Below are 20834 nucleotides of genomic sequence, written 5' to 3'. Positions count from 1 at the left end.
AAACCAGGTGTCAGGACCATGCCTGTCAGTACCTAGATGTCTTGCTGTGTGTGAATTGCAAATGTTCTCCTGTAAATGCTTTCCTGTTTCCCTCTTCCCTTCCTAGCAATCTCCTGGCGCCAGCCCATCTACAAAGAGGTGTGAAAGGTTCCCAGGTTCTTTGAAGCTTTGTAGTACAATTGCTGCAGAGACTGTAGTGGACATTTGGTGTGGGGCGAAACGGGGAGGTTAAAGGATATAGGTCCGGGATCTGAGCTCTCTAGCTCAGATCCTGCTTTGCATTGTTACTCTTCGTTTACAGAATAAAGCTGCTTTAGGACTTTCCTACGGTCTCTGTTATTTCCACGTTCGAGAGTCTGACACCAGGATGGTCCAGCTGGACCTGCCGTCAAATTGCAGTTGACCTGTGGCAACCCTGATAGTACAGTTGTCAGTTCTGTTTGGGGAGGAGAGAAAATTCAATGGGGTAGAATGCCATAGAGTCCATCTTCCAAAGGTGCCATTTTCTCCAGATGAACTAATAGTAACCAAACCAGAGATTGTATTGTCCTGTTCTTTACAACCCATATTATTTCACTTCAGGCTTATTGAAATTTTCTGCGTGTATTGTGATGCCCAGAGTTTGAAAGAGGCTTCTATCTGGTCTATGATTGTATTGTTGGAAATAATATACAACCAACGAGTTTTTTCTGTAAATATTATTTGTTTAAGCACACTGAATTACAGTCTTCTGAGTCGCCAAACCGTTCGTTGGTTCTTGAAAAAGAACATGGGATAAACTACACAAGCTGATGCACTCTATCTGTAACAAATCTCTCAGATCACATTTATATATTCAAAAACTTATATCATTAATCATCTGTCTCATTAAATATAACCACAGTAACATATTCACTGAGTCTATATAAATAATATTTTCAAGTAACATCCAACAAATAAATTTTCAATTTTATATAGAGTTCAATATGGAAAGAAAATCTTCAACATCCAACAGGTAAGTCCAAACTCATCAATATTAACACAGGTAAGTATTTAGTTCATACTCTCCCATAAATTCAATTTCATAAACTTGGACTGAACATTCATCAATGTGGACATATATGATTTTGTTTTAAGAAAAAACTTTGGACCTTTAGTGATTGGACACTTACCTCTATGGAAGTTTACGAAATTGAATTTATGGGAGAGGATGAACTAAACACTTACCTGTGTTAATATTGATGAGTTTGGACTTACCTGTTGGATGTTGAAGATTTTCTTTCCATATTGAACTCTATATAAAATTGAAAATTTCTTTTGTTGGATGTTACTTGAAAATATTATTTATATAGACTCAGTGAATATGTTACTGTGATTATATTTAATGAGATATAAAAGATGATTAATGATATAAGTTTTTGAATATATAAATGTGATCTGAGAGTCTTGAGAAAGAACAACAAAAGAGTGTTTTAAGCTATTATCGCCTAAAAGTATTAACAGCTGTGATAGACCTTTACATATTTGGTGCAGAGTGATGTTGGTTTTAACTTCAGTGCACCTACCCCAATAGTATTGTGGTTGATTACCTGGAGGTTGGCTGTCTTACTGAACTGTTCCATTCTGATGGGAGATCTCTGTGTTTTCAGGGCACATCCAGTATCTTTCTACAATCGTCAAAGACAGCAGAAGGCTCTTCCGGAAAAAATACGGGGTGCAGTTTTTATTGGATACTTTAAGGTTTTATTATGGGTACGAGTCATTCTTCTTGAACAACACCATTTATTGTAATGTTCTGGGATTGTTAAATAATCATTACCCAGCTGCAATTTGAATTGGCTTCAATTTTTAAAAATGATCATTTTATTGTTTGCTTAAGTACTATTCAAATTGAGGTTTCTGCACAGCTATAGAATGTTTTATGAATTTAATGTTAGTTGCAAAGAGGAGGGGTCGTTATCACAGGTAACTAACTTACAAAGGGTGAGTGGGGAAATGTGTGTGAAAAGAAAACTTGAGTGACGTGGCATCTTTTAGATCAAACTTACATCCTCAGTTTTTGTAATACAAGTCTGTCTTTTTGTTAGAAGTGGCTATAAAGACAGTGAATTGACTCTGGATGACCTCAGAACAATCAGAACATCTCTCTGTGGACTAATTAAATATTTCTTAAGTAAAGGAGGCACACATAACGAAGTGCAGAGCATCATGGGATACATAGCAGCCATCAACAACGAGGAGCAGGTATGATTCTTTGGCTTCTGTCCAGTTTTCTTGTTCTATTACAGGAGTCTCCAACATTTTTGAGCTTGTGGGCACTTTTTGGAATTCTGATACAGGGCTGGGTGCAATCATGAACTGGGTCCTGCAGAAAGTGGAGCTAACTGCAAAATGGCAATAGCAGGAGGCGGAGCCACACACAAAGGAGGCGGGGCCACACACAAAGCACAAGGGATAAGTGAAGTAATTTGAAAAAATGAACGGGGAAAGACAATAAAACTTACATTCAGTTACCATTTAAATTGCATATTTTTAATTCTTACAATATGCAGTGATAAAGTTAGATGTATATAAAGCGTTTGATACAGTTAGTCACAATTTCAAACTTTGGAAAACTTTGGCTTCGGAAAACAATTTATAAATACTCTACGAGAGTTATATCAAAGAGGAAAGGCAAAGATAAGAATGATGGATGGACAGGAGTAATAAATATTGAAAGAGGGGTAAAGCAAGGATGCCCACTTTCGCCACATTTGTTTATAATGGCAATGGAATTCCTGGCAGAAAGGATTAATAATGATGGAAGGATAAAAGGGTATAAAGTAAAACATGAAGAAATAAGATTGAACTTATTTGCAGATGATATATTAATAATAACGGTGAACCCGGTAGATACAATGAAAGAACTAAAAATTATTCTAGAAGATTTTCAAAAATACTCTGGATTAAAAGTAAACATGGAAAAAACAGAAATAATGGGGGTTAATGTGGAAAAAAGACAATTAGATAGAAAACTAGTAAAAAAGAAAATTAAATATTTAGGTATTATAATAACACACAGAAAGGAGAAGATGTTTAAATATAATTACGAGTTGCCATTTAAACATCATTATTTTAATCTGGACAACCAATCGGGAGCCATGTCGGGCAAGAATCCCATGCATTTCTAAGAACACTTGGTGTGTGCACCTGAAATGGTATCAGCAGGCACCCTGCTATCCATAGGGACCACTTTGGATTCACCTGCTCTGTTACACTGAGGCTTGGTGGAGGTTTTGGTTGAGTGGTTCAAATGACCTGAGAACTTGAGTTTAGCACTGCCCTTTCACCTTCATGCTGCAATTCCACTCTTCCCTTCCTGGTTTGCAAGCAATCACGGTCTGTTTATTTTATTTGTTTATTTTATTGGCTTTATATCCTACTTTACCCGTGGAGGGCTCAGGGTGGGTTACAAAACAACTTTAAAACATTCAATGCACTTTAAAAATAGAAATCCCAATATAAATAATTAAAACCAATTAAACACAACCCAACTGTGCTGGAGCAAGTTCATGCCATAGTTTGACTGGAAAACCCATGTTGGCGGCAAACTAAAAGAAGGGAAGTAGGAGAAAGTGCAACTGCAGAGCTCCTTCCAGGTTTGCTCACATAGTTATCAGGCCGTGGTTTGCCTGGTTTTGCTTTCATTCAGAATTTTGTTTAGGCGTTCCAGATAACTCTAAATGAGAGACTGGAATGAAAATCAAATTATCTGTGCCGGCTGCAGGTAGCGGTTAAGAGCGGCAGACTCTAATCTGGTGAACCAGATGTGTTTCCAAGCTCTGATATTCCTGCTGGGTGACCTTGTGCCAGTCACAGTTCTCTCAGAACTCTCTCAGCCCCACCTAGGTGCCTTTTGTAAGGGGGAGAAGGGAAATCAATTGTAAGCCACTTTGAGACTCCTGAAGGTAGACTCTCAAAGGGGTTGAAAAAACAGGTCTTCTTCTGTGCAGTGAATAATATGGAATATTGGGAATGTGTGTGAATTACACAGTTGCTTAATTTCCGTTCTTCTTCCTCCCTCCCTCCCTCCCTCCCTGACAAGCTCTGTGGGATCTTGGAGGTGCTCTTCAGCCTGCTTCACACCAGCCCAACCCGAGACCAACTTTTCTTGCTGCTTTTCGAACCAGGAAATGCAGACATTCTTTACGCTCTGTTGCTGAATCACAGGTACTCTGACAGACTGAGGGAGCTTGTTTTCAAGGTAACTCATGGCCTTTTCTCTGACGTTCAGGTTAACCTAAATGTGTCTACTTTTTTTTGGCTAAAATCCTCTGTGTGTTTCTAAAAACTTAAATAGGTGGCTTTTGGTTGTGGCCGAAAAGGATAGGCTAGCCCTGGGAGTCTGTAGAGTTCTCTCCAGCCTCCATATCTTCATGCTGGAAGGACTTCCTGTCTGGGACCATGGGTGTAAGATAGGGTTAGGAAAAAACAAGTAGTGAAAAGAGGGAAGGGAAGAATGGAGAGAGGAGGAAGGGGAAAGAAGTGAATGGAGAGGGAAGGGGTGGAAAGGAGGCCAACTAAGAAAACAGTTGCTGTTCTTATCCGTAAGCCCAGTGAAAAATCTTCCATCTTTCAGACCCTGGGGAGTTGTGGCGGGTCTTGCAAGGCTCTGGTCTCTTTTGCCAGAGTGTTCCACCAGGCTGGGGCCAAGGCCAAAAAGGCCCTGATCAAGGACAGGCAGATAAGTTACAACAATCCAGTGAAGTGGATTTGGCTGAGAGAGAGAGACTGGTCCAAGGTCAACCAGGATGGCCAGGGTAAAAAGAAACCCTGTAAAAATATCAAACATATAGCTGTGGTGTTTTAACAAAGATGTCCGGCGATCAGCATTTGCACGTTAGAAGGGTTTTTTAATTTAAGGTTTAAAGACTATGGTTTGTTTTGTAAGCTGGCATTTGCACGTGATTTCTTCTTGTATATTGTGAATGTTTGGTTGAATTGTTACCTGTTGTGCTGCTGGCAGGCGTCAGCTACGGTGTAGTCAGGCAGTCCAAGTTTAGGGCAGGCAGAAGGCAGAGGCCTGGTCAGGCAGGTCCAAAGGCAGGTAGTCCAGGATTGGAAGCAGGCAGACAGGCTAGGAACCGAGGTTTGGAGGAACTGAGCAGGAAGTCAGATGCATGGAGCATCCCTGTGAAGTATACTCATTGCACCCAGGCAGAGCCGAGCCCAAGGCAGTATGTCCTTGCTAACAAGGCCAGGATCCTGCAAAGACTTAGTCCTCCTCTGATGTTGCTGTTTTTAGTTTGCAGAGCTTTTTGCTATAACAAGCTCCAATGCAGGCACATTATTACTGAGCTGCTTTTCTGCCTTTGTCTTCTCTGTGCAGCAGGCTCATCACTTAGCTGTACTGAAGGCTCTCCCAGCTGCCCTGCATCTGGCTCAGCCTCACAGGGAAGTCAGCCCCTTGGTCTATGATATTGTCTGGCTCTGCATCCGATTCCTTATCTCTCGGACTGGCACATGACACCTGGATTCAGCAGCCTTTTCGTTGCTAAATATGCTTATGATAGGTGTGCGTGTGCCCATCTCGTTGCCAACCTGGAGACACTCGATCATACCCTTTTTCATTGTGTAAGGTTTGCAAAAACCAGAATGTCGCAATCTGCACTTATTCCATTTCTGTATAACAATCTAACCGATGCTCTTAAGATACCTATGCTTTTGAACAACATGGATCTCACAGTGTGTGAGAATGTAGCAAAATTTCTGCTAAAGATAATAGGCCTTGGTAAGTCTAGAATTGGATACTAACTTCAATGCTCCATGTATGTGCATAGACCCACATATAGCCAGCAGTAATTTTTCTAGCTTCTGCAAGTATCCGATGACGTTTAAGTGAGTCAACTTAGTTGAAGGAAGGTTCTATAGTTACAGAAGGACCATGTGTATATTTTAGTACCAGTGTCTATAACTGTGAGCAATAACGGGCACATTTTGTATGCTTATTTTGTATGTTTATTTTATGCCAATAAAGGCTTGCTTATTTATTTATTTATTTATTTATTTATTTATTTATTTATTTATTTATTTATTTATTTATTTATTTATTTATTTATTTATAGTTGCCAACCTTGGACTCCTGTGCATTATTTCTTTGCAGATCATGGAACAGATGCTGAAATGCACCAAGGTTTATGAGCGGAGCAAACAACGCATGAAACTCCGAGAAGTTGGGTATTCTGGGCTGGGCCTGCTCTTGAATGACACACCGGTGACCACATCTCTTATTAAGAGCCTCCTCAATCAAGTTCTGCACGCAGGTCTAACACACATAAGCCTACTTCTATTCGCGTTACAAAATAACAGAGAATTTAGTTTAATTGAGGGTTTTGATGGCAAATTTAGAAGTCCAGTTGCTTGCTGTTTCCGCTGGCATTTATTTTGGACAGAAAAGTCATGCACGTTTAAACTTTTTTCCCTTGGTTATGGCATCTGTTTTAATTTTTCCTTTGCAGATCCAGTGGTGAATTACCGGGACTTCATGGCCGTGGTTCATTTGGCTCATAAAGCAGATATAAACGTCAGAGTGGCTATCTGTCAAAAGGTCAGTTTTTGGGGTGTGGGAAGGGGGAAATGAGTGAAACTCCTCCCTCCATTTCCTCTGACCAAATTACTAAGAAGAATAAGAGTTTGGATTTATATCCCCCCTTTCTCTCCTGCAGGAGACTCAAAGGGGCTTACAATCTCCTTGCCCTTCCCCCCTCACAACAAACACCCTGTGAGGTAGGTGGGGCTGAGAGAGCTCCGAGAAGCTGTGACTAGCCCAAGGTCACCCAGCTGGCATGTGTGGGAGTGTACAGGCTAATCTGAATTGCCCAGAGAAGCCTCCACAGCTCAGGCGGCAGAGCTGGGAATCAAACCCGGTTCCTCCAGATTAGATACACGAGCTCTTAACCTCCTACGCCACTGCTGCTCCTGAAAAGGGATGGGGATCCACCCATAACTTCTAGTTGAGGCTTTATTCCTATAAATGGTTTCTGCAATGGAATAAAAAAACCTGGGGCGATCCCTCCACTTCGGTGACAAAACCTTCATGCCTTTGTCTTCTGTAGCTTTTGCAGATTCTCCACTCCCAGCAGGATTCGGCACAACAGATTTCTCAGCAACTTGGCTGGCAGGAGACACTGACGAGGCTCTTCTTGAAAGAAAATGCTGACATCAGGAATGGCCTGAGGGAAAGTAGAAGCGACTCTTGTAAAGAAGATGAAAAGAGAGCCTCTCTCAAAGAATTCCAGAAACGCCATGCTTCGAAGGCCGACCAAGAGGACGCCGCCAGTTTTGCATCCGTCAACGGCTTGTGTGATCAGTGGAGTTTAGAAGACAGCAAGCCGGTCGCGGTGTTTGGAGACAGCTCCGTGGCCGAGATGTCATTCAGGCCCGAGGACCCAGAGGAGTTATGGCCAAAGAACCCTTCACACCTGAGCTTAGACCTGTCAAGTGTTGACTCTTACGAACTGGGAGATGCTGGAAACCAAACAGTCGATAGCCCGCCCAGCACACCTTCTCCCAGCGAGACTACAAAGCCATTCTCTGGACAGCTTGACCGAGAACCGAATGTGCCCACGGAGGCTGCATCCGCTGCTGATCTTTCATTATTTGAAATTAGCGAGGTATGTAGTTCTCTGGGGTGCTGTGTGGTTTCCGGGCTGTATGGCCGTGTTCTAGCAGCATTCTCTCCTGACGTTTCGCCTGCATCTGTGGCTGGCATCTTCAGAGGATCTGAAGGATCTGAAGGATCATCGCCTGCATCTGTGGCTGGCACCTTCAGAGGATCTGAAGGATCTGAAGGATCATCGCCTGCATCTGTGGCTGGCACCTTCAGAGGATCTGAAGGATCATCAGATCCTCTGAAGATGTCAGCCACAGATGCAGGCGAAACGTCTGGAGAGAATGCTGCTAGAACACGGCCATACAGCCCGGAAACCACACAGCACCCCAGTGATTCCGGCCGTGAAAGCCTTCGACAATATGTAGTTCTCCCTTGCCTTCCTGAGGACATTCTGTGTTGGGATTGGGTTTTAATTCCGTGTGGGGATTGGGTTTTGGTTTTTACACAGTTTTGTTTCAGTTTACCTGCGAATGTTACAGCTGTCCTTGCATAATTTTTTTACAGGCCTGTGAAGAAGATCTCGTACAGCTGCTGTCTGATGTCCTGCTCTGTTTGATGTGGAAAGGTGTGGAAAAGTCCGATGACGCTGCCTGGATTGAGAGGGGGCAGGTTTTTTCCGCTCTCACCAAGTTGGGGATATCCAATGAACTGTTGCGCCCATCGGATGAAATAAAACTCAAGTAAGTCCAGCTCTGACCTGGTTGGCTCTGATGTCATCAGAACTTGGAAGCTAAGCAGGGTTGGTCCAGGAGACCACCAAGGAATTCCAGGACTTCTACCCAGAAGCTGCTACGCTCGTGCCTTGGGGCCCGTAAGCTGTCTGTGATTGACAGCACTTTCCACTATCAAGAAAAAGAAGAAGAAGAGTTTGGATTTATAACCCTTCTGTCTGCAGGAGAGAAAGGGGAGATATAAATCCAAACTACTACTACTACTACTACTACTACTACTACTACTACTCTTCCCCTTCCCCTTCCCCTTCCCCTTCCCCTTCCCCTTCCCCTTCCCCTTCCCCTTCCCCCTTCTCCTTCTCCTTCTCCTCCTCCTCCTCCTTCTCCTCCTCCTCCTCCTCCTCCTCCTGAAGGAGATTCAAAGGGGCTTACAATCTCCTTGCCCTTCCCCCCTCACAACAAACACCCTGTGAGGTGGGTGGGGCTGAGAGAGCTCCGAAAAGCTGTGACTAGCCCAAGGTCACCCAGCTAGCATGTGTGGGAATGCACAGGCTAATCTGAATTCCCCAGATAAACCTCCACAACTCAAGCGGCAGAGCTGGGAATCAAACCCGGTTCCTCCAGATCAGAGTGCACCTGCTCTTAGCCACTATGCCACTGCTGCTCCTAGTTTAGCTCGTTTAATTCATCTATCTTGAATAGAAAGAGATAATTGATTTTTTTAAAGTTCATTGCCTAAATTTGAATAACAGATCTGTCTAGATGTACCTCTAAACTCTTTGATTGAACATCACAAGAACTGGATTGTTGTGTCCTGACAAAATAATTGATTTCTTAATATTATTTATTTATTTATTTATTTTATTTACTATACCGCCCTATCCCCGAAGGGCTCAGGGCGGTGTACAGTATAAAATATCACACATAAAGACATACATACAATTTAAAACAATTAAATCCTAAACAGATTATATCTCAGGACAGTGTCCCACAAACCCTTACACCACTCTCCCACAGTGAAAGAATAATGGGTCCCGATGCTATTAGGGACCCATATGGAGGAGGGGGGGGGCTTCCTGAAAGTTGCTTGCTTTTCTACAACATGTTACTTGAGTTTCCTGAAAGTTGCTTGCTTTTCTGCAACGTGTTTTCTTTCAAACGTAGTTTACTTGAGAAGATGCTGGAGTGGGCCGTGACGGACAGCCGAGACGCCAAATCCCTCCCGGTGTATGCAGAAAATGCCTTCCGGCTCCTGCTTATTGTGCAAGATTTTCTCCAAGCTGAAGGGCTGGTGAATTCAAACCTGTGGACAGAAAAGGTAGTCATGATGAATTGTGGAAAGGGGCAGGAAGGAAGGGCTGTCAGGTGACATTGAAGACCTACTTTTTCATCCGGTTCCAGAAACTAAAAGAATTGGGAAGGAATGAGCCCAGACTCTGGGTGGAATGCAATCATTTATCGTGTTGCTTACCACCAAATAGAACTAATGAGTGAACCTCTTTTCATTGAACAGCTTGTGAAGTGACAAGGTTTGTTCTTGAGGAAGTAGATCTGCTTTTGAGAAATTTCCGAGAGAACAGGAGGCAATTTTTCAAGTGTTGGAGGAGAAAGGTTTTACAAAGTGTTTTTGGACGGCCACCAACGGTATCGATCAATAAAAGTATTTTGAGGTCTGAAATGTTTCTTGGGTTCTGAACTCATTCTCTACAGCAGGAACTACATTCTCTACAGCAGGAATCTTGCTTAATAAACAAATCTGAAATCTTTTTCACATCACAATGATCTCATCTACAGTGGCAAATCTCACATCCTCCTTAAGTTTCATTGGGACTGTAGATAGAATTCTCCACTTCCTGTTTACGCCTCAGGGATATTTACCTATGGATTTACCACATCATAATGTAGCTAACGCTGCTTTTACATAGCCGTTTTGTGTCCCGATCAGACACAGGAAGCCAGACATGTAGAGATCTCCGTTTTCCAAGAGCTTCTCTGTTCATTTCAACAAAGATGGAACTGCCCTTGCGCATTCCATTATGTGTATTGGAGCACAAGTAAAAGTTTAAATCAGATCATTAATTGAAGTGAATACTTGGGTAAAATTGCTTCCAAGAATTGCCGCCGCTCTCCCAAAAGATGTGCAAAAATAGGTCCTAGCGTGATAGCCTTACTTGGCAGTATAATTTCTGTCATCATATTGCTTACCTTTCTATGAGGGGATAGCTCCTGGGATGGGTCGGGACTAGCTTTCTGTGGGAAAATAAGTTAGCTTTCTTGTCTTGAACTATTTTTATGCAGCCTTTCTCCATCCAGACAGGACACAGCTCCAGAATTAGTTTTGTTTGCCCCCTATTATCAGCTACGCTTCCTAGTAATGCACTTTTTATAATCAAATACATACCGTATGTACTAGCGTATAAGCCGAGTTTTTCAGCCCCGTTTAAAGGCTGAGAAAAGCCCCCTCGGCTTATATGTGAGTCACCATTTTCTATTACTCACAAGGAGGCTGGGGGCGGGGCCGGGACAACCTCCCTGCCCCCCGGAAGCCTTGTTGCTGCCCTCATCCCTCATCGAAGGTGAAGGGGGAACCCCGAGGCATCCTAGCTGGCTGGGCTTCGTCAAACCCTGGGAGGCAGAGGGAGCTCCTTATTTGGGCAGTGACATCAGGGGGAGTCACTGCCCAAAGAAGGAGCTCCCTCTGCCTTCGTGGGATGACAAAGCCCAACAGCCAGGCAGGGGGAGCTCCTTATTTGGGCAGTGACTTCCCCTGATGTCACTGCCCAAAGAAGGAGCTCCCTCTGCCTACCGACTGGCTGGGCTTTGTTAAACCCAGCCTGCAGGCAGAGGGAGCTCCTTATTTGGGCAGTGTCTCCCCCTGATGTCACTGCCCAAATAAGGAGCTCCCTCTGCCTCCCGGCTTCCCACCCTCGGCTTATACAGGAGTCAATACGTTTTCCCAGGTTTGGGCAGTAAAATTAGGTGCCTCGGCTTATACACGGGTCGGCTTATACACGAGTATATACGGTACTCCTGTTTTGACCCTCCTCTTCAGCTACAGGAGGTCAAAACGTTTGAAAGCATCTCAGACTGCACATTGTTCATCTTGTTGCTTCACAGTTAGCAGAAGGAATTGCTCACTCAGAGCTTTTCCCCACCCCTGATCTCTTTTCTCCTTTGTCCTGCTTCTGTTGCTTCATTTAGCTCTTGGAAGAGCTGGTAACCTTGATGGACACTTTGTCAGTCTGGTATTCATCCAGCCCAGAGTGTGTGAAACTCTACCAAGTGCAGGTCCAGATGCTCCTTGGCTTCATTGGGCAGGATAACCTACAGGTATGTTGCTTCATCACACATGCTGTGCAGTTGTTAAGGAGGATTCAACTCGGCTACAAATAAAGCCAAAATGTCACCAAGAATTCCACACGTCAAACATGCACAATCAGAAATGATCCAAAAGTCTTAAGCACAGAATGACTTAGCCCAATGGACGATGTCATATCCTGGAGTCTGAATACTGAATGCTATATATGGCATATAATTGCTTTTAAGGACAGGTGATGAGATAGTGACTCCAAGATTTAAGGGCGTGATCAACTAAACTGCTGATGAAGCGAGGGAAGTCAGCCACAAAATGGGCAATACTGGGGAACTCATCCCATTTTTGGACTTTGGAATTATTTCTGACTGCGCATTTTTGACGTGTTGAATTCATAGTCACATTTGGGCTTATTAGTAATCTGGTTTGCATATATATGCGACAGTTTTGTGCCCTTTTTGCATTAAATCTGCAGGTTCAGCAATTTGAGTAGCCCTGGTGTAGTATTATTTCTATGTTTGTTGTTTCCATGTTTGTTTCACTACCTTTCGTGCTGTTGAGAATGGTGTGCCTGTAGGAAATACGCCTGGGGGAAAGTACTGATTGCGCCCCCCCAAATTGTGCCTCCTACAAATTGAGGTGGGTGAGTGAGTGGGGTGGGGCGGGGGGACGAGCAAACCAGCAGTGAGTGAGTGGGGTGGGCAGGCGGGCAAGTGGAGTGAGTGGCAAACTAGTGGGGTGATCGCGAGGGGCAAGTGACGAGGGGTGACGGGTGGATGAACAGGTGGGCAAATGCACCCCCATGTGACCCAGGTGAGTAGTGTCTGGGTCTTGAGTTCCCTCAAGCACGCCACTAACCTGGATAGCTTTAAAAAGGGCTTGGACAGATTTATGGAGGAGAAGTCGATCTATGGCTTCTATACTCCTTGATCTCAGATTGCAAATGCCTTAGCAGACCAGGTGCTCAGGAGCAGCAGCAACAGCAGAAGGTCATTGCTTTCACACCCTGGACGTGAGCTCCCAAAGGCACCTGGTGGGCCACTGTGAGTAGCAGAGAGCTGGACTAGATGGACTCTGGTCTGATCCAGCTGGCTTGTTCTTATGTTCTTATGTTGACAGCCAGCATGGTGTAGCAGTTAAAGTGTTGGAGTAGGAGCTGGGAAACCTAGGTTTGAATCCCCGCTTTGTCATGGGATCTTGCAGGGTGTCCTTGGGTCAGTCACAAACCCTTAAACCTACTTCGCAGATTTGTTGTGGAGATAAAAACGGAGGTGAGAAGAATGACATAAGCGGCTTTGGGTCCCCATTGAAAAGAAAGGCAGGATGCAAATAAAGTAGTTAAATTAGGCTCACGGTTTTCTTTTTGCAGGTCTGTGCGATGGCTGCTGCCAAGCTGAATACTCTTCTTCAGACCAAAGTGCTCGACCACCAAGCAGAGTCTTGCTACCTCCTGGGCCGGCTGGAAGGCATTCTGAGTCGGTCGATCCGAGAAAAGACGGAAACCTATTCTTTTTTGATTCCGCTCGTCCGAACGCTCATTTCCAAAATATACGAACTCCTCTTCATGAATTTGCACTTGCCTTCCTTGCCATCTACAAATGGAAGCCCCTCGTTTTTTGAGGATTTCCAGGACTACTGCAGCACTGAAGAGTGGAAGGTTTATATTGATAAATATGTGAGTAATGAACCTCTTTTGGGGGGGGGCGGTCCGTGGGTTTCTTCTTTTGTGCATCAGCAAGGCAACGGGTTCATTATTCTCTGGATTTTTGTGCTCCAGATTATTCCAAATATGAAGCAGTACGAAGTCAGTATTTTCAGCGATGGCCATGAACACATGGCAGTATATTGGAAGGACTGTTATGAGGCGTTGATGGTGAACATCCATAGGCGGGAGCGGGAGCGAGGAGAAAGCAAGCTGAAATTTCAGGTGACATTTGTGTTTATTTCACAACCTGCATCAACTTTAAGGGGATTCTTCATCACTGTTGAGCCTGGAGGGCCTCTGGGTCACCTGACAGGTGGACATGTCTTTTGGCTAGACTAGATATATCTGAGAATGTGTCTTGGGCCACAGTTCAGACCCATAGAGTCTGTTCTACACCGCCCAGAGCCAGGCCAACAACCAGCTAAAGATCTGGCAGCTGTGACATCTACAATAATAATAATAATAATAATAATAATAATAATAATAATAATAATAATAATAATAATAATAATAATAATAATAATGACTATCTTGAACGTCACAATAGGCTAGCAGCAATGGTGCACTGGAACCTTTGCAAAAAGTACGGCCTGCCCTGTAGCAAGACCTGGTACGAGCACAAGCCAGAGAAGACCACAGAAAATGAAGAAGCAAAAATACTCTGGGACTTTAGAATACAAACAGACAGACACCTGGCACACAACACCCCAGACATAACAGTGATAGAGAAAAAACATGTTTTGGATCATAGATGTTTGCTGTGCCAGTTGACAGCATGGGTAGAAAGGGACCAAAGAGCTGGAAAGATGCACAAAATACAAGGACCTACAAATTGAAGTTGAGCGATTGTGGCAGAAAAGAACAACAGTAATCCCACTAGTAAGTCGGATTGCTCTAGGAGGGAATCCCAAAGAAATCTTGAAAAACATCTGGAAAGCCTAAACTTGGAACAGAACATCCCAGTCCACATGCTGCAGAAAGCAGCACTTCACTAGGAACTGCACACATTCTCATAAAATACCTCTCTAATATCCTAGGTGCGCTTGGGAAGGACTCGATATTCAGAGATGAATTCCAGACACTTGTGCTGTGTTGTTATGTGTATAATAATAATAATAATAATAATAATATCGAATCCAAACAAAGTGTTGAAACACAAGACACCAGACATCACCATTAGTGATGGGGACAAGAAAGTGTTAAAGCATCCATACGACATAGCAGTCCCACGCTGACAGCCTTGGGGTCATTGAAAAAGAACACGAGAAAGGTCCACTAGATACACCGCGATTTGAGCTTCAGTGTCTATGGCGCAAGCCAGCTGAGGTCGTCCCAGTGGTAATCGGCATGCTGGGCTTCGTCCCGAAAACACTAGGGTAACACTTGAAACATCTTCAAATTGACAAAATTAACATCTGTCAAATTCAGAAGGCAGCCCTACTGGGATCTGTACGAATACTACGCCGCTTCATTACAACTTCCTAGGTCTCTGGGTGAGGCTCAAATTGTAATGAAGGCCAACAGCCAGCTAAAGATCTGGCAGCTGTGACATCTACCATAACAACAACCCCCACCCCCACCCCTTGTCTAAGAATGTGACTATAGGTCTATCATGTCCAGTGTTGTCTACTCAGGCGAAGGTTGCTGTGTTATCTTAACAGGTCTCTTTCAAGATCTGGATTCCTGTTGTGATAATTCTCCAACAGACTACTCTTGATTCTGTGTTGCACTGCTTTACTTCTCCTTTTTTTTGTAATTTTGGAATACGATTTTGGAGATTCTTAAACTTTATGCAGACAATCCTAATTGTGTCTCATCACCACACTAGTGTTTATGGTTCTGTGGACTTATTTACAACCTTTGCCCTAGGAGTTCTTTGTGGAGCCGTTTAACCGGAGGTCTCGGCAGGAAAACATGCGTTACAACAGCGTGGTGAAACAACTGAACAATCAGCACACAGCTACTCAGAGACAGTGGAGAACTGCGAAACTCTACCTTGCTTGTGAACAGGGCCCCTGGGCTGAAAGGTGCGGGGGGGGGGGGGGGGAATCTATTTCTCTTGTTCCTTTGCTCCATATTGTGTGTCTGTTTAGAATCTGTTGCACTGTTATGTCACGTTTGCTACTTGCATGTTCTTTCATGTTCTTGCAAGTTCTTTTACTACTTGCATGTTCTTTCGTGCATCTTTCACCTGCATGGAAGGATTGGAACAGTTCTAATAAAATCCCCAGTGGCCGTTTCTCACTAAGAACTACAGTTTAGGAAATATAGGCCCCTTCCGCACGCGCAAAATAATGCGTTTTCAAACCACTTTCACAACTGTTTGCAAGTGGATTTTGCTATTCCGCACAGCTTCAAAGAGCACTGAAAGCAGTTTGAAAGTGCATTATTCTGCATGTGCGGAATGAGCCATAGACACAAGCTTCGATAGTTATAATTTTGTTGCAAAGTTTGACCTGGCTAATTAAAGTCCCCCTGACCAAATTCCCTGGACAGTTCTGATTACCTAAGTGCTGCCAAGTTGCAACCAACCTCTGGCAACCCTAGCAAGGAACTTTCAAGACAAGTGAGAAGTAGACCTTATTCCTAATTGTTTTCCTCTACAAATGGTTTTCCTTCTTGTGGTCTTCCTTCCAATTACCGATCCTGCTTAATTTCTGAGATATGATGAGCTCAGGCTATGCCATGCCACCTTCCCTCCCAGGTGGTAGATAAGTGGCTTAGAAAAACTGGGGATTCATTCTGTAAATCTGATTGGTTCTTTCCATTTTTGACATGTAATGGTCAGACCCTCAAGTCTGACCAATAAACATTGACTGTCATACATATTCTAGCCAATTGAATCAGTCACTCTCCCATTCTTTACAAATTGCCATGCTGATTCCTTCTCCATTTTGTCATCATCCCTCCTGGCAGGGAGCTAATCATACCAGACAGACCCATGCCATTCCCCCTTTAGTGGGGGCCCTTCAATCAGATATCAGGAGACAGCATCTCCCACGCTCCTGTAGATAAGCATGAATCATCTCTTGGTTGCTGCAGCTTGTTTTTTTTTTTCAAAATCTGCTTAAAATGAATGTTTTTCTTATTCTTTTTTTCCACTAGAAATTGTCCTAGTCATTATGTCATGCTCCTGGAGCATGTTTTGTTTATTTTGTGTACATTCCTTTCATCAGGAAACGGATCCCAATTCACTGGAAGCTTTCAAATGTGGAGAACTACTCACGGATGAGGCTTAAATTAGTGCAGAATTACAGTTTCAGCTCTCACCAGGACGCCAGTGCCCTTAGAGACAATCTAGGTAAGATGTGTAGTAGCTCAGTTGGAGTTACCGTTCGTTCTGGATTACCGTTCGATTCGATTGCGTTCAGTTAAGTTAGATTCGTTGGATTCGTTGGATTAGTTAAGTTGGATTGGATTAAGTTGGATTTCATTTCATTCATTCATTCCATTCATTTCAAATTTTTAAACACGCCCTCCCGAAGGAATTTCAGGGGAGGGTACAACATAAAACTATAAAACAGTAAAATTATTTCAATTTAAAACCATTTAAAACATCAGTAACAAATACTGTCAGGACTTTAACTATAAAAGTGATGCTTTAAGTATTAGTATCTGACCCTAGTTTTCTTTCAGTGTGTGGAGATGTTTCTATAGTTGGTTCTAAAATGTGCCTCCCCTTTTCCACATTCATACAATGAATTTGATAAAACGAATTAAAACCCTGCAAGTGTTAAGGACATGGTTGTTTGGATGCTGTGCATCTTCCACAGTAACATCATTCTTCCATTGATCCATACTGTAGAGACAGCATGGCTCAGTGGTTAGAGAGCTGGGCTAGGATCTGCGAGGCCTGGGTTCAAATCCCCACATGGTCATCAAAGCTTGCTGGTGATCTTTGGCCAGATACTCCCTTTTAGCTTAACCTGCCTCACAGGGTAGTTGTAGTGAGAATAGAATAGAGGAGGAAAGAATTATTTTGTGGGATGCTTTGGATCCCCACTTCTGAACAAAGAGGGTTATAAAAGATTTAAAAATTAGGGTGATGCGCAGATGACTTAATTTAACTTGGAAACGACCCTTTCTCTCCCAAGGAGTGCAGCAGGCCGAGCCCGCAAGTGAGGCTCTTCTCCTGGAGGCGGTGAAACAAGTGAAGGTCAATGATGTGGAGGAGGACGTGCTCGAACTGCCGGACGAAGATGCAGCGCCAAGCGCAAACACGTAAGACGCTTAACGGAGAATCCGAGGCCAGAAAGCAAAAAGTTAGCCTTAGGGCAGCCCTTCGGGGTTTGGGCGCATGTGCAATAAATGCTTGCTTTTCTTAAATATGTGAACACCGCCCCACCTTGCCCGCTGTCTCGCTAACTCCTTTTGAAAGTCCCCGTGCTTTCATAAGAGGTTTGCTACGTGGTATGAGTTCTATTGCTTGAGAAAGAGCAGCCCAAAGCCTCTTGGCATAATGCTTTGGATTCCAGCACAAGCGCTTCTGGGAATGGAAATGCATGGTTTGGGTTGGATCCAAAGAGCCGTTCCATCAGAGAAGAGGGAAGAAAGGGGGTCCTCTTTGAACAGTCTGGAGTGGTTGTCCTGTAGATCTGTCATTCTCAAACTGCGAGTTATGACCAGTGGTGGGATCCAAAAATTTTAGTAACAGGTTCCCATAGTGGTGGGATTCAAACTGTGGCGTAGCACCAATGGGGCTGGACAGGGCACGACGGGTGCGTGGCCGGGCATTCCGGGGGTGGGGCATTCTGCGGGTGGGGCTGAGGCAAGGACGCAGCCGCTGCGCTGGTCAATCATAGGCGGGAAAGCGAATCTTGGCCGCAGGCTGCCACACTTGCCTTGCGCTTCAGTTGCACCTCCTGCTAGACTGCTTCAAGTTCTGCGTGCTACTGCTGAAAGGAGGGGCGTAACTAATGCAAAAATCACGTGGCAAAATCACCAATTCGTAACCCCCTCTCGGCACACACAAATAATTAGTAACCTACTCTTGGGAACCTGTGAGAACCTGCTGGATCCCACCTCTGGTTATGACCAACAAGTGGTTTGCATAGGCTTAGAGTGTTGGAGCAGGACTGGAGATACCCAGGCTTGAAATGTATCACAAAGCTAATATTGATGTATTTAGTGTATTGTGTAGTGGTTAAGAGTGGCAGACTCTGATCTGAAGAACTGAGTTCGATTTCTCTCTCCTCCACATGAAGCCTGTTGGGTGACCTTGGGCCAGTCACAGATCTCTCAGAACTCTCTCATCCCGCACAGAGGCAGGCAATGGCAAACCACCTCAAAACAACTCTTGCCTTGAAAACCGTACGGGGTTGCCATAAGTCAGCTGTGACTTGATGGTGCACACAAACACTTGTTTGTCCCATCCTTCCTCCAAGGAGATATGCATGGATTTCTCCCTTTCTCCATTCTTCCTCACAACAGCCTTGTGAGGTAGGTTAAGCTGAGAGAGTGTGACTGGTCCAGGGTCACCCAGTGATTTTGTCATGGTGGAGAAATTTGAACCAGAGGCTCCCAGATCTAAGTTTGACACACTGACAAGTACACTACATTATACTCTGTTTCAGATAAAGATGTTAGTTCGGTCAGTTGATGTGCAGCAGTCAAGAAAATTGTATGCTTCTGCATTAGAGTATAGTCCTGAACGAATATGAGAATTATAATTCCTTTTTACATACTGCCTTTGTCAAAACCATTATTTTGTGCATCATTGAACATGGTACTTTGATAAAAGAGCATTTATACCAAAATGTATTTTTGCTTTCGAACCGATAGAGGGAGTAGGGCTAAGGTTTGATTCCCCGCTCTGCCGCCTGAGCTGTGGAGGCTTATCTGGGGAGTGGTTAGCCTGTACATGCTCCACCTGCGCCAGCTGGGCGTGACCTTGGGCTGGTCACAGCTTCTCCTGGAGGCCTCTCTCCAGCCCCACCACGCCTCTGGGGGGTATTTGTTGTGAAAGGGAGAAGAGGCAAGGGGAGATTGTCAAGCCCCTTACAGTCTCCTATGGGAGAGAAAGGGGGATATAAATCAAACCTCTCCCTCCTCACTCTCTACCTCTCTCTGTACTCTTTCTCTCCTCCTTCTCCTTCTCCTTCTTCCCTTCTTCTTCTTCTTCTTCTTCTTCTTCTTCTTCTTCTTCTTCTTCTTCTTCTTCTTCTTCTTCTTCTTCTTCTTCTTCTTCTTCTTCTTCTTCTTCTTCTTCTTCTTCTTCTTCTTCTTCTTCTTCTTCTTCTTCTTCTTCTTCTTCTTGCTTCTTCTTACCTTCTTCTTCTTCTTCTTCTTCTTCTTCTTCTTCTTCTTCTTCTTCTTCTTCTTCTTCTTCGGTACTTGGACCCAGGTGGAACATTCTACAACAAAGATGGTCCGTCATGCTTTGTTCTGTAGTACAATCTACTCACATCTTTATGTGAAACAGAGTATTGTTCTCTAGGTCTGACCTTGGGCCAGCCTCATTCTTTACCCTGTTTCATAGATATTAAGTGGGGCAACAAGACTTCTGAGCTCCTAGGAAATGATAAAAATGCAAGGATAAAAATGAAAGAACTAAATGAGTAAAGGCACTGTCTGAGATAATTTTGTTCCTTGTCTTCGTGATGCTTTTTGGCCACTGAATTGTCAAGCTTGTCACTTGCTATTTGCCCTCACAGAGACGAGAAAGACGAACAGAGCCAGAAAGAAAAGCTTGTGCTGTCGGAAGACTGTGAACTCATTACTATAATCAACGTGATACCTGGGAGACTGGAGGTAACCAACCAGCACATTTATTTCTATGACGGCAGCACCGAGAAGGAAGAAGGTAACCCGCCTCATCAGTTGTGGATGACTTTCTTGACCCCTTTAAGCATTGTGTGATCGATGGGCTATCTCCCCTCTCTTCCCCTCCTTTTGGTTTGAGTCCATTTGATAGTACAAATTTAAAAAATAAAAAGGTTGATTATTGTGAGTTTAGCACAGAAGTAATCAAGCTGCTCTCTTGCATCGCTTAAGAGAAAAATATGGGCTGTTGTACAACCTTCTGCTAGCTTGCGGAAAAGGAACTGCTGACTCAAGGCACTCCTGCCTTGAAAATGAACGAAAAGGGGTATTGTGACATTCCATGGAGTGTACTAATGCAGGGTGTTTCACTAGGAATTCTACGTGCAGTGATCTCTTTCCAAGTGCTCAGCAGTTACTGTGGTGGAACTTGGGAAGTCACAGCCAGTGTGATGTAGCAGTTAGACCAGGGGTCTGCAATCTGCTGCTCTCCAGATGTTCATGGACTACAACTCCCATCAGCCCCTGCCACTTGTAGTCCGTGAACATCTGGAGAGCCACAGATTGCAGACCCCTGAGTTAGACTATTGGACTAGAATCTGGACAACAGAGGTTTGAATCCCTACTCAGAGGTTTGAATCCCTACTCAGCCATGGATGAGTGACCTTGGCCCAGTCATACACCAAACCTGTCCACCAAACCTACCTTACAGGGTTGTTGTGACTATAAAGTGGAGAGGAGAATGTTGTACACTCC

General features: G+C 43.9%; 1 protein-coding gene across 4 annotated transcripts in view; it reads left to right on the top strand.

Annotated features, from left to right (window-relative positions):
- Nucleotides 1-20834, top strand: part of NBEAL1 (neurobeachin like 1) — a 155157-nt gene that overhangs the window by 94770 nt on the left and 39553 nt on the right. For 3 of the 4 annotated variants that reach the window (XM_048484982.1, XM_048484984.1, XM_048484981.1), the window contains 15 exons: nucleotides 1629-1731; nucleotides 2067-2223; nucleotides 4064-4222; nucleotides 6122-6281; nucleotides 6477-6565; nucleotides 7074-7631; nucleotides 8135-8310; nucleotides 9466-9619; nucleotides 11503-11631; nucleotides 12984-13289; nucleotides 13392-13541; nucleotides 15189-15346; nucleotides 16496-16620; nucleotides 17414-17540; nucleotides 19973-20121. In XM_048484982.1, the coding sequence (XP_048340939.1) occupies nucleotides 1629-1731; nucleotides 2067-2223; nucleotides 4064-4222; nucleotides 6122-6281; nucleotides 6477-6565; nucleotides 7074-7631; nucleotides 8135-8310; nucleotides 9466-9619; nucleotides 11503-11631; nucleotides 12984-13289; nucleotides 13392-13541; nucleotides 15189-15346; nucleotides 16496-16620; nucleotides 17414-17540; nucleotides 19973-20121 (2700 nt within the window). The remainder of the gene's footprint in view (nucleotides 1-1628; nucleotides 1732-2066; nucleotides 2224-4063; nucleotides 4223-6121; nucleotides 6282-6476; nucleotides 6566-7073; nucleotides 7632-8134; nucleotides 8311-9465; nucleotides 9620-11502; nucleotides 11632-12983; nucleotides 13290-13391; nucleotides 13542-15188; nucleotides 15347-16495; nucleotides 16621-17413; nucleotides 17541-19972; nucleotides 20122-20834) is intronic. The other variant, XM_048484983.1, reaches the window with a different exon arrangement.

The sequence above is a fragment of the Sphaerodactylus townsendi genome, linkage group LG02, assembly GCF_021028975.2.
Source record: "Sphaerodactylus townsendi isolate TG3544 linkage group LG02, MPM_Stown_v2.3, whole genome shotgun sequence".
In the NCBI taxonomy this organism is placed as follows: domain Eukaryota; kingdom Metazoa; phylum Chordata; class Lepidosauria; order Squamata; family Sphaerodactylidae; genus Sphaerodactylus; species Sphaerodactylus townsendi.
The sequence above is the reverse complement of the archived record's forward strand: the minus strand, read 5'-3'. Positions and strand labels throughout refer to the sequence as shown.